General features: G+C 65.1%; 1 protein-coding gene across 2 annotated transcripts; it reads right to left on the reverse strand.

The window, feature by feature from the left end:
* Positions 1–93: 93 nt before the first annotated feature.
* SRRT (serrate, RNA effector molecule) lies at positions 94–11,442 on the reverse strand. 2 transcript variants are annotated; one of them, XM_069799689.1, is made up of 20 exons: positions 11,167–11,442; positions 10,587–10,709; positions 10,378–10,506; positions 10,136–10,282; positions 8,637–8,828; positions 6,386–6,555; positions 6,118–6,284; positions 5,594–5,701; positions 5,018–5,129; positions 4,495–4,661; positions 4,347–4,408; positions 4,141–4,219; positions 3,448–3,717; positions 2,832–3,002; positions 2,483–2,636; positions 2,096–2,289; positions 1,597–1,753; positions 853–942; positions 523–619; positions 94–257 (listed from the first exon to the last, which is right to left on the reverse strand). In XM_069799689.1, the coding sequence occupies exons 2-20, from the start codon at positions 10,703–10,705 to the stop codon at positions 182–184; spliced, it is 2,661 nt and encodes an 886-aa protein (XP_069655790.1). In that variant the 5' UTR covers positions 10,706–10,709; positions 11,167–11,442; the 3' UTR covers positions 94–181. The 2 variants fall into 2 exon arrangements, with proteins under 2 accessions (XP_069655790.1, XP_069655791.1); XM_069799690.1 differs by having other exon boundaries at positions 8,637–8,825; positions 11,167–11,441.
* Between the last annotated feature and the right edge of the window lie 803 nt (positions 11,443–12,245).

Genomic DNA, 12,245 nt, shown 5'->3' on the forward strand with positions numbered 1-12,245 from the left:
CACAGAGCCCCCCCGGGACCCCCACAGACACCACCCCCACCCCCCCCCAGCAGCGGGGCTGTGGCGGGTGCTGCCCCACGGGGCCATTTATTGGGGTCCGGGGGGGGGGGGGCATGTACAAACGGGGGGGGATTGGGGGGGGAGCGCATATCAAAATGGGGGGTCGCGGGGGGGGGGGGGCCTAAAAGAAGTCGACGTCTTCGGGGGCATCCAGGTCCCGGTACTCGACGATCGCCCGGGGGTCGCCCCGAACCATCCTGGGGGGGGGGCAGGGGAGGTTGGGGGGGCACAGTGACCCCAAATTCCACATCCCCCCCAAATTGAGGTCATCCCCCCCTCAAGTAACTCAATCCCCCTCAAAAAAGGGTGCCCCCCCCACCTCAACCTGCCCCCCAAACAGGGTCCATATTGTCCCCCACCCAAACTGAGCCTGCCCCCCAAGAGGGTTCCTCATTGTCGTCCCCCCCCCATCCTTATGCCCCCCAATTGGGTCAGGGCCCCCCGAAGTGTGTGCCCCCCTACCTGCTGCGGGGTTTATTGAGGTACCCCCCCTGGCCCCGAAACGTCTCGTAGTTGCCCCGGCCAGCGGCGTAGGGTCCGGGGGGGTAGGGGGGGCCACCTGTGGGGGGGGTGGGAGGTCAGGGAGGAGCCACAGGGGACCCCCCCCAAAACACCCCCAGTAAGACCAGCTCCCCCTAGTTCGCTTCTCCAGTTATTGCCCCCAAACCCTCATAAGCCCCTCCCTGAGCCCCCCCCAACACCCTCATTGAGCCCCCCCAAACCCCTCCCCGAGTTCCCCCAAAGACCCTCCAGACCCCCCCCCCCCCCCAGGCCCCCCAAGACCCCCCATACCTCCATAGCCCAGGATAGGGGGCCGGGGCTGCCCATAGGGCATCATCCCCTGCGGCGTCTGGGGCGGGTACGGCAGCCCGGGGGCCAGGCCTGGGGGAACAGGGGGGGGTCAGGGGCTGTGACTCCCCCCTCCTCATGGTGGGGTATAGGGGGACAATGGCTCTGGGGGTATGGAGGGGGGTAAAAGGGTGTCACTGGCACTGGGGGACGACGACATGGGGGTTTCAGCAACCCTGTATGGAGCCTGGGGGTGGCTGAGATGGGGGCAGGGGGGGATTGTGGGGTGTCACAGACTCCTTACAGACCCGCAAGGGGGTCTGAGGGGACATGGCGGGGGACATTAGGGTGTCACTGACCTCATAGGGAGCCTGGGGGTGGTTGAGGGGACCCAGAGCAAGATGGGGGGGGAATTTTGGGGTGTCATCAAATAGACACCAGGGTGTCTGAGGGGATGTGGAGGGGGACTGGGGAGGACACACAACATACTGGGGGGGCCAAGGGGACACCAAGGGGCATTTTGGGGTGTCACTGACCCTTTACAGACCCCAAAGGGGGCTGAGGACATGTTGGGGGGGGGGGGGACGGGACATTGGGCTGTCACTGACCCTGTATGGACCCTGGGAGACACAGAGGGGTGGGGGGGGACGGACACACACAACACTGGGGTGTCCCCAACCACCCCCCCACCCCCGACCACAGGGGTGGCCAAGGAGGCGACACCATCCCCAGGAGGGGTGAACTCACCCTGGGCGGGTCCCGGGGGGGGCCCCCCCTTGCCCTCGGGCAGGGCAGGGCGCTTGGGGTCCATCAGGAAGTTGTTGAAGAAGAGGACTTCCTTCCTCACCGCCCCCATCTTCTCCCCGTGCTTGTTGAAGATGTGCTTGCGGACAAACTCCGGGCCCTGGGGGGGGACACATGACGACAACACACATTGGGGGATGTGTTGGAGACACAGAGCGGGGACAGACCCTGCTCCATCAACGCCCCCCGCCCCCAATTCGTCCCCCAGGTCCCCCCATCCCCATTCTCCTCCGTAGCCCCATTGCTCCGCAACGTCCCCCACCCATGTCCCCACCTTGAGCTTCTTTGCCACCAAGGGGACATGGACACTTGTCCCTGCTCAGCTCCTGGGTGACCCCAGTGTCCCCACCTCAAACTTCTTGCTGTTGAGGGGACACCCCCACTTGTCCCTGCCTGGCTCCCGTGTGTGTGCCCCCCCCGTCCCCACCACCACCCTCCTAACCTTGAACTTCTTGCCGCTGAGGGGACAGAGCCACTTGTCCTTGCCCAGCTCCTGGGTGTTGGCGGTGACGAACTTCTCCAGCTCCTGCTCAGGGTCCTTGCGGCCGAGGCGCTGGGCCTCCTCCTCTGGCAGCGCCTCCCGCCCCGCCAGCAGCGGCCCCAGACGCTCCTCGAAGCCCTTCTGCCACTCCGCCACTGTGGGGGGGGACATGCGGCTCACCCGGGGGGGGACGGCAGCTCAGGGGGAGGCAGGAGTTTGGGGGGGGGGGGAGACCCGAGGGTTTAAGGGGAGAAGCCCAATGTTTGGGGACCCTGCAACTCCTGCCAGGACCTCACCCCGAGAGCCAGGGTTGGGGTGAGGGGGGTGGGGGGGGTCCCCGGGACCTACCCTCTCCATGGGAGACGCGGTTGGGGGGCAGGGGCCCCCGCACGTGGACGATGCCGCAGCGGTTGGGCATCTCGTCCTCGTTGATGTACTCAGAGGTGTTGTAGTAGTCGACTGAGTGGACGATGCGCAGGTAGAGCAGGAGCCGGTCCAGCACCTGGGGACGCAGGGGGGCACGGACAAACATCAGTGGGGACACAGGGACATTGGGGGCACAGAGGAGACATGGAGCAGGGACGGGGGGACATCAGGGGGAGACGGCGCAGGGATGGAGGACGGGACACACACACACGGGGACGATTGGGGACAGCCAGGGGGTCCCGGCCAAGCTCCCCCCGCCCCCGCGTCCCACCTTGAGGAGCTTCTCGTCCCTCTCGACGGTGACCTCAGTGGGGTTGGCCTCGCGGGGCCCCTCCTCGGTGTCCCCCCCACCGCGCCCCAGCAGCTCCTCCTCCTCCGCGCTCACTTCCTCGATCAGGTAATCCGTGATGTGCTTCAGCACCGGGTTCTGCGACGGCACCGCCTGCGCGGGGGGGACTGTGAGGGACCCAGGAGGACGGGGGCACCACGAGAAGGACGTGGGCACCACCAGGGCCCACGAGGACGACTTGGGGACCACGAGAAGGACCATGAGAAGGTCCTAGGGACCATGAGAATGTCTTGGGGACCACGAGGAGGACCATGAAAATGACTTCGGACCACACCAGGGACCACGAGGAGGTCCTGGGACAAACGAGAAGGATTTGGGGACCACCAGGGGACAACTCTGGGGACCACCAGGGACCACAAGAAGGTCCTGGGGACCATGAGAAGACAGTGGGGACCATGAGGGGGCGGCAAGGGCTGCGCGGACCATGTGGGGACCACAAGGGGACGGGGGGGGGGACGACAACACCGACGGGCCACAACACAGGTGAGAGACCCCACCAGAGGACACGCCTGCGCCCCACTCCCAGCACCCCACTCACCCCAGCGGCGGCCGCCGCAGCAGCGGCAGCGGGGTCCCCATCCCCATCGGGGTTGGGGGGCGCGTCTCCCCCTCCCAGAGCTGCTCCCCCTCCCGGGGTGGGGGTGGGAGCCCCCCAAAGCTGGGCACGGCCGTCGAGGGCGTGGACCAGGCGGGCGGCCAGCTTGATATCATTGCGGACAATGGGGCGGTGCTGGGTGATGCCACTGACGTTGCGCACCCGCCGTGTCAGGTCCCGGTTCACCCCCGGGCTCAGTTCGCAGTCACGCAGCTGGGGGGGACAAAAGCGGGGAGTCAGCTCCCCCAAACAAGCCCCACCGTAGCTCCAACCCTTCCTGAACCCCCAAATCCCCCACACACTCCCTGCACCCCTGAGCCCCTAAACACCCCCCAAACCACCTCCTGCAGTCAGCTGCACCTCAGACCCCATAACATCTGACTGCCCCCATATCCACCCTGCACCCCAAAACTGCTCCCGGAGCTCCCACCTCCCCCCCACACCCCCAAGCTGCCCCATAACCTCCCCACAGCGATCCCCCAAATCCACCCCGTGAGACTATCAACTCAGCCCTGCAACCACTCCTACTCCCCTCCCCCAAGCCACCCCCTGGCCCCCCCAAAATAACACCCAGACCCCCCTCAGCCCCCCAGAATCTGCCCCAGGGCCCCCCAAAAGCTCCCCCAATCCCCTCACCCGAATATTCTGGAGGCTCCAGCAGATCTCCTTGATGTTGACACTGCGGTCGAAGGTGACCCAACCCCGACGGAAAAACCTGAGGGAGACGTGACATCAGCCCCCCCCACTTTGGGTGGCTGGAGACAACACATGCACGATGCAGGGAGGTCCCCATGACCCCCTGGGGGTCCTCAAATCTCCTCTGGGGTGAGGCCAGCACTCACCTCCTCTCGGGTTGGGGGTCCGACAGAGCCACACGCATGAAGCCGGGGTAACGCTTGCAGAGCTGGGCGGGGGGAAGGCAGTTAGGAGCGTGTTGCGGGTATTTTGGGGGGTCTGCACACCCCCCTTAACCCCCCCCCAGCTGCTCACCGCCACGATCTCTGCCTGGGAGATGTTGGGGGCGATGTTGCGCATGAAGAGGGAGCAGGTTTTGTGGAGCGGCCGGGGTTTGGGGTCCCCCCCTTCCTTCTCCTTGGCCTTCGGTGCCACCGGACCCCCCTCTTCCTCGCGCCCCTTCTCCTCCTTCCCTTTCTCCTCTGGTGGTGTGCAAAGGTTGGGGAGGGGGGAGGTCAGGGCCAAGCTCGGCCCCCCGCAAGCCCCCCAGCACCCATTGGGCGAGAGCTTTATGCCTCCAGAGTCCCCAGAGCCCCCTCCGAGCCCCCAGAAAAGCCCGATACCTCCCCACGACCCTCTGTGTCCCCTCCCTGGGACACCCAAGTTCCCATTGAGCCCCCCTAGGACCTTCAGTGACCCTCAGTGTCCCCCAAGGGACTCCCAAACACCTCAGTGACCCCCCCCAGGACCCTCCATGTCCCCCCAGGACCCTCAAAGATCCCCCCCAGGCGACCTTGCTGTGCCCCCCAGGGACCCCCCAAGGCCTCCCCCATCCCACCTTCCTTGTCCCCCTCGCGGCGGCCGCCCTCGGACTCGCTCTCGGAGTCGCTGGCACTGCCCTCGTCGTAGCTGTCGTCCCCGCTGCGCTTCCGCTTCCGCTTCTTGCTGGCCTGGGGGGGGTAAAATGATGGGGGGGAGGTGTGTCAATAGGGTGGGGCTGAGGGGCGGGACCTAACAGGGTGGGGTGTGGAGGGGCAGGGTTTTGGCAGGGCAGGGGCACAAGAGCCCAACGGAGGAGCAGGGGCTTGGTGGGAAGGGGCGGGGCTTGCTGCAAAGGGGGCGGGGTTTGGTGGGAAGGACACTGGCTTGTTGCAAGGGGAGGAGCCTAGCAGACAGGGAGGGGCTGATCACGACTCATGGGGCTTATTGGCAAGGGGAGGGGCTTGTGCAAAAGGGGCGGTCCTTGCCCCCACAGGGCCTGTTGGCAAGGGGCGGTGCCTGTCTGGTGGGGCGGAGCTTGCCAGACGGGGGCGGGGCTTGCACACAACCAGCAGGGCAATCCTGGGGGCTGCTGTCAGGGAGGCGGAGCCTACCGAAGGGGTGGGGCTTGTCCGAGGGGGCGTGGCCAGCTCACCTTCTTGCTCTCCTTGTCGCCTTCCTCCTCCTTCCGTCCCTTCTCCTTCTCCTCCTCTTCCTCCGGCCCCTTCTTGGCCTTCTCCTCACCCGGCGCCTCCCCCTCGCCCTGGGGGGGGGGTGGAGGTGGTGTCACCAGGGGGCTGGGGGACCCCCGGGGCTGGGGGGGCACCCCAAGAGGCTGGGGGAACCCCAGGAGCGACCCCTACAGACCAAGGGGACGCCACGGGGAGACCACGGGGTGGGGGGACACACCCCAAAGGGCTGGGGAAGCTCAAGAGAGACCAGGGGAGACACGGAGACCCCAGGGGAGACCCTACAAGCCCCAGGGGACCCCAAGAGAGACCCCATAGAACAAGGGGGACCCCAGGGGGACACCTTAGGAGCCAAAGGAAGCCCTTGGTGACCCCAGGACAGACCCCATGGACCCGAAGGAACCCTAGGGAGACCATGGGGACCCCAGAAGAGACCCCATGGGCCCAAGGAGACCCCAAGAAAGACCCCGGGGGGTGGCATCACCCACACCTTCTTCCCCTCCTCCTTCTCCTCACGCTCGGGGGCTTTGCGGTCAGCATCAGGGGGTCGCGGTTCCTCCTTTTTGGCTGCTTCGACCTTCTCCTGCCGCTCCTCCTCCTCCTCCTGCTCCAGGATGCGCAGGTCGTTCTCTGTACCCCCCTCCATCTTAATCACCGCTAAATAAAGAAAAATAACAGAAAAGGAGATCAGAAAAAGAGATGCCACCAGAAACAAGGAACCAAGGGAAGTTTTGGCACAGGCAAGGGGGGGTACCTACCAGCATCAAGGGTCTTGATGATGGCGGGGGCACGATCGATGTCGAGGAGGAGATTGTCGAACCAGCCGTTGTCCGAGAGGTAGAGGAAGACGTTGAGGCGGTTCCTCAGGGCCGCCTGCGCCTCCTGCTTCCGCTTCCCCGCCTCATCTGGGTGGTACTTGGAGCGGAACCTGGTTTTTTGGAATGGGGAATGACATGGGGGAGGGAGGGGGATGGAAAATGGGGGGTGTCAGGGATTGGGGGTACAGCCCTGCCCCAGCCGGGGGTCCCGCTGCGGCAGGGGAGAGGGGATACCCCCCCCCCATCGCTCCCCCAGCCCCTTCTACTTTTCTGCGTTGGCGGGGAGAAGTGGGGAACCCCCCCATCTAGACATCTGGGGTGGGGGGACCCTTGTTTCTAGCAGATAGGAATACGCGTTTTTTGTGCCTGGGGCATGGAGTATCCTGTCTGTCCTAACTGGGGTGCAAGGACCCCCATTTTCTCTGGCAGGGGTACAGGGACTCCCCCCACTGCCCCTGGCTGGGGTATGGGGACCTCATCTGCTCCAACTGGGGAGTGGGGACCCCCATTCCCCTTGGTCGGGGTGGAGGGGACCCCGTCTGCCTCAACTGGGGAGCAGAAATGCCCAATTTCCCTGACCGGGGTACAGGGACAACCCCCCCTCCCCATTTTTCTTGGTCAGGGTGGGGGGACCGCCCTTTCTCCCCAGCCAGGGGAAACGGGGGGACCCCACTTTGCCCCCTCCACACCCCCTACTTCCCCCGGTCAGGGTACAAGGACCCCTGTGTGCCCCGGCCAGGGTGGGGGGAGCCCTATTTGTTCCAAATGGGGTGGGGGTACCCCCACTTCCCACAACCGGGGTGTGGGGAGCCCCGTTTCCTCCTCGGTGGGGTGCAGGAACCCCTGTGTCCGCCATCTGGGGTACAAGGACCCCCTGTCTGCCCCAGCTGGGGTGCAGAGACCCCCATATCTAGCCCATTTGGGCCACGAGGACCCCCATATCCCCAAACCAGGGTGTGGGAACTCCCTGTCTGCCCCAGTTGGGGTGCAGGGACCCCTGTGCTCCCCAACTGGGGCGCAGGGACCCCTTATTTGCCCCGATTGCGGTGCAAAGACTCCTGTGTCCCCCAAACGGGGTGTGGGGACCCCTCGTCTGTCCCAGTTGGGGTGCAGGATCTTCGTACCTGCCCCAGGTGGGGTGCAGGGACCCTTGTGCCCCCCAAGCAGGGCGTGAGGACGTCCTGCATACCCCAACTGGGTTGCAGGGACCCCCATCCGCCCCCCACATCAGGTCAGGAGACTCCCAAATATCCTAACACGCCGCCCCCCCACTACCACCCCCCAAATTTGGGGGGGGCCAGCCCCCCACCTCGGCCCATTTTGGAGGGGGGGGGGGCGCAGATGTCTGGGTTGGGGGGCCGGAGCAGCAGCAGTGGCGGCGGCGGTCGGCAGCGGCAGCCCAGGGAAGGGGGTGGTTTTTGGGGGGGGGGGGGGGGTTGCAGTGGGTCATACATACGCTTGCCACGAGCGTCGCCGTCCGGCCAGGCCCCCGCTTCGGCGATTTGCTAATTATTATAATTACTACGATTTTGTTTTTTAAGCGTCGCTACGTAAAGGGAAGTAGTGGAAAAAAAAAAGCCACCACAAAAAAAACGCTAAAAAATAGGAAAAAAAAAAAAAGGCCGAAAAGCATAAAAATGGGGGGAGTAGGAGGGTCTCCCCACTTCTCGGCCTCCACGGGGGCCGAAAAATAAAACAACAAACGCGCGCGGGCCCTCGCTGGGGCGCCCTGCCTGCTTCCTGCGACTGTTGCTCGCTACCGGTCGCATTGTGCGCGACCCTGAGCCCTCGCTGTCTGCCCGCAGCCCCCCCAAATCGGGAAGGGGGGGTTCGTTAAGAAACGGGTGTTAACGAGCCCGGCCGCCGGAGACATGGGGGTTAAAGGGCTCTCCAGGCTGGCGGACGTCCGGAGGGAAAACCTCGCTCGCGGCGGGCGCTTCGGAGGAGGGGAGAAAAGGGAATGGTTAACGTCCGCGCGCGCGCGGGTACGCGAGGGGCCGCTCGAGCCCCCCCACATCCCGCCCTCCCCCTTTCCGTGGGGTCCCCCCCAAATCAAACCATGGGGGGCAGATGGGTCCCCCCCTCCCCATCCCAAAAGCCCACTGGTTTAACGGGGTTGGCCGCAGTGGGGTGGCGGCGGGACCTTTTTTGGTGGGGGCTTTCTTTGGGGGGGGGACTCCCTCCAACGTACCACTCCTCGTCTTTATGCGCCAGGAAGAAATCCTGCATCTGCTGACGGCGGAAATCAAGCTTGTAGTCATTATAACGCTTAACGGCCTCCGTCTCGTCCACCGCATCATCCAACGACAGCAGGAATTCCTTGAAGCTCTTCATCACCGGGGGAGCCATCCCCAGGTCCACCTCCGCGATGTTCCCCAATCTGCTTGGGGGGACAGACCAGAGTCGGTATCCCCGAAACGGAGACGATTTGGGGACACTGCAGGGTACTTACTTACAGGGAGGTTTGGGCTCTCACAGGCCGGTTTGGGGCCCTTACGGGGCATTTTAGGTTGTTAGTGGATGGCTCAGGACCATAACAGGGGGGTTTGGGGCTGCTACGGGGCAGTTGAGGCACTTAAAGGGCTGTTCAGGACCTTTACAGGGTGGGTTTGGGTCATTACTGGGCAGCTTGGGGTCTTTATGGTGCCCTTTAAACTACTATTGAGCAACTCGAAAACATTACAGAGTGGTTTGAAGACATAATAGAGTGATTTTCAGATATTACAGACTAATTGAGGCCCTCAAAGGGCAGCTCGGGGCCGTTATGGGGCGGTTTGGGCTGTTCCCGAGTGGCCTGTGGCTATTATGGGGTGGGTTTGGGCTCTTCCCAGCCAGCTCAGGGTCATTACAGGGTGGGTTGGGCTGTTCCAGGGTGAGGCACTGCCATTAGGGTGCAGTCTGAACCGTTACAGGGTGACTCAAGGCCGTTATGGGTGGTTCAGGCTGTTACTGAGTGGCTCGCGGTCATTATGGGGTGATTTGGGCCGTTATGAAGCAGCTGGGGACCATAACAAGCCAACTGAAGCCCTTATAGGGCAGCTCAGAGCTTTTGGGGGGGGGGGGGGGGGGGGCCTTTGGGGGCAGCCTGGAGCCCTTACCGGGCAGTTCAGGTCATGACAGGGTGGCTCGGGGCCGTTACTGGAGGTCTTGGGCTCTTAACAGGAGACTTGGGGCTGTTATGGCTCCCTTACAGGGCAGCTGAAGCACTTATGAAGCAGCCTGGGGCCATTATTGGGCAGTTCAGGGCAGTTACAGAGTGCTTTGGGGCCATTACCGGGTGATTTGAGCCATTACAGGGCAGCTCAGGGCTGTTATGGGGTGGTTTGAGGTAGTTACGGGGTGGTTTGGGCCATTACAGAGTTATTTTGGACCATTACAAGGACATTTCAGACCATTACGGGCTGTCTCAGGGGTGCTGTGGGGTAGCTTGGGGGTGGGTGGGGCCGCGAAGGGGACTGGGTGCTGCAGGCGAAGCTGGCCCTCCCCCCCCAAATCCGGGGGTTGTCTCAGGGGGCAGCAAATAGAGAAAGGGCCAGGGGAGTAAACAGGACCCTCATGCTGCACTGAAAGGGGGTGGGCGGCCGATCTGGGGGCTCAGGACCCTGGGGGTGAACAGGAAAAGACTTGAGGGGGGATCAAGTGGGTTTTGGGGTGCTGGTGGGGAATGAAATCAGGGGTCAGAGTCCTTACCTGGCCTGGATAGGGAGAATGTGGTGCTGCATGACGTGCATTTCGGGGTGCCCCCAGGGTTGGGGGGGACCGTAGGTGGGGCCGGCGCCCCCCCCGCTGTAGGGCATGTCGTAGCCGCTGTGGTAAGGGTCACCGCTGTGCTCATCCCTGGGGGGCGACGGACAGCAAGAAAAAACGAGGTTTGGGGGGGGTCTGCGTTGCAGTTTAGGGGTGCGAAAAGTGTGCGTGGGGGGGTTACTCACCAGTCACGGCGCAAGCGTTTCTGGGGGGGACTGAGCTCATGGCGGGGGGGCGAGAAGCGTTCCCGGCGCGTCCGGTCGTAATCCCGGTACTCGCCCCGGCTCCGGCGTTCCCGCCCGCGGTCCCAGTCCCTGCGGTGGGGAGGGGGGCATGACAGGGTTGGGGACCCCCCGAGGCAGGTTGGGGCATCACCCCCCCCCCAAAACCTTACCGATCGCTCCAGTCGTCGCGGCGGCGGTCGTCCCTCTCCCGCGAGCGGTCGTAGTCGCTGCGTTCCCGCCGGAACTTGTCGCGCCGGCGCCGGTCGTACTCGTCGTCGCTGTCCCCCATGGTGCTGCGGGGGGGGGGGGGGGGTTGGGGGTGTCACCGGGGACCCCCGGGGGTCCTCCAATAGCCCATCAGCCCCGAGAGGGACCCCACAGCGTCCCAGAATTCCTTGGGTTCCCTCCAGAATGAGCCAGCCCCCCCTAAATCCCACAGTACTGCGGGGGGGGGTGTGTCCCTCTCAAGAGCCCCAGCGCCCCATCATCCCCCACGGCCTCCCCCCGGTATCCCATGATCCCCCAGGGCCCTTCAGTGTGTGTCCCCCAGTATCCCATGATCCCCCGGGGCCCTCCTGACCCCCCCCCAGTATCCCGTAGCCCCCCCCGACCTTGACACCCCGCCACCGCTATCCCGTGATCCCCCGCGCCCCGCCCAATACCCGGTTACCCCTCATCCCCCCCCGCACCCCCGATACCCCCCGAACCCCCGCCGCCGGCCCCGTGACGTCACGCCGGGGCCCCCCGGACCTGCCCGCGCGGTCCCGGCGGCGATCGGCTCCGCGCGCCGCCGCCCGCTCGCTTCCGGCCCGCGCCAGCCGGACGTGACGTATAAGGGGGGAGGAGAGAAAAGGGGGCGGAGGGGCGGGAGGGGCTGTGGCGGCCGCTCTAGGCGCGAGGGAGGACCTCGCCGTTCCTTCGCGGTTTCGGGGTTACCGGCGGGCTCAGCCGGTGGCGAGGGGGCGGATGAGCCGCCAGGGGTGGGAAGGGCCGGGCTCTATGGTCTGCGGAAGGCCGGGGAAGGGGGTGGATTCCCCAGGCGGCCTTGTCTATGGTGGCGGGGGGCGCTCTGGGCCCGGCCCTGGCGGAACAGAGCTCTATGGTTCAGTCGGCTCCGCAGGCGCGCGAGGGCGGGGGACAGGCGCTGCGCATGCGCCGCCGCCTCTTTCCTCCATTGGCCGCCGCGCGGCGCGCGCGCCCCACCCGCCCCGCCCCGCCCTGCCCTGCGGCGCGCGCGGGAGCCGCCATCTCCTCGGGGGCACGTGAGGAGGGCGGGAGGCCATTTTGTCTCGCCCCCGCTGCGCATGCGTCCCGCCCTGAAGCCGCCCTGAGGGTCGCCATAGTTCCCCCGACGCCATTTTGCTGCCGGGGGCGCGATGGCGGGGTGCGTGGCGCATGCGCGGAGGAACATCTCACACACCCCCGGTAACCAGTGGACCCCCCCTTTGCTCCCAGTGTCCCCCCAATCCCTCCCAGTACCGGCCAGTGTCCCCCAGATCCTTCCCCTGCCCTCGCAGTATGTCACATTCCTCCCAGAGCCCCCCCAGTATCTCTGAGTTGTCCCCCAGTCTCTGCCAGTGCCCCCCAGTTGCCCCAGTGCCTCAGTTTCCCGGTGTGCCCCCACCCAAGGCCTCCCACTACATCCCAGTCCTCTCTGGGCCCCCCAGTATGTCCCAGTGCCACCCCCCCCAAGCCCCTTAGGGCTTCCCAGTATATCCCAGTGTTCTTCAGTGCTCCCCGATCTACTCCCAGGGTCCCCTCAGAGACCCCCAGTATGTCCCAGTATCCCCAGTCCATCCCAGTGGCCACAAACGTGACCTAGTCCCTTT

The sequence above is a fragment of the Haliaeetus albicilla genome, chromosome 13, assembly GCF_947461875.1.
Source record: "Haliaeetus albicilla chromosome 13, bHalAlb1.1, whole genome shotgun sequence".
NCBI classification, from domain to species: Eukaryota; Metazoa; Chordata; class Aves; order Accipitriformes; family Accipitridae; genus Haliaeetus; species Haliaeetus albicilla.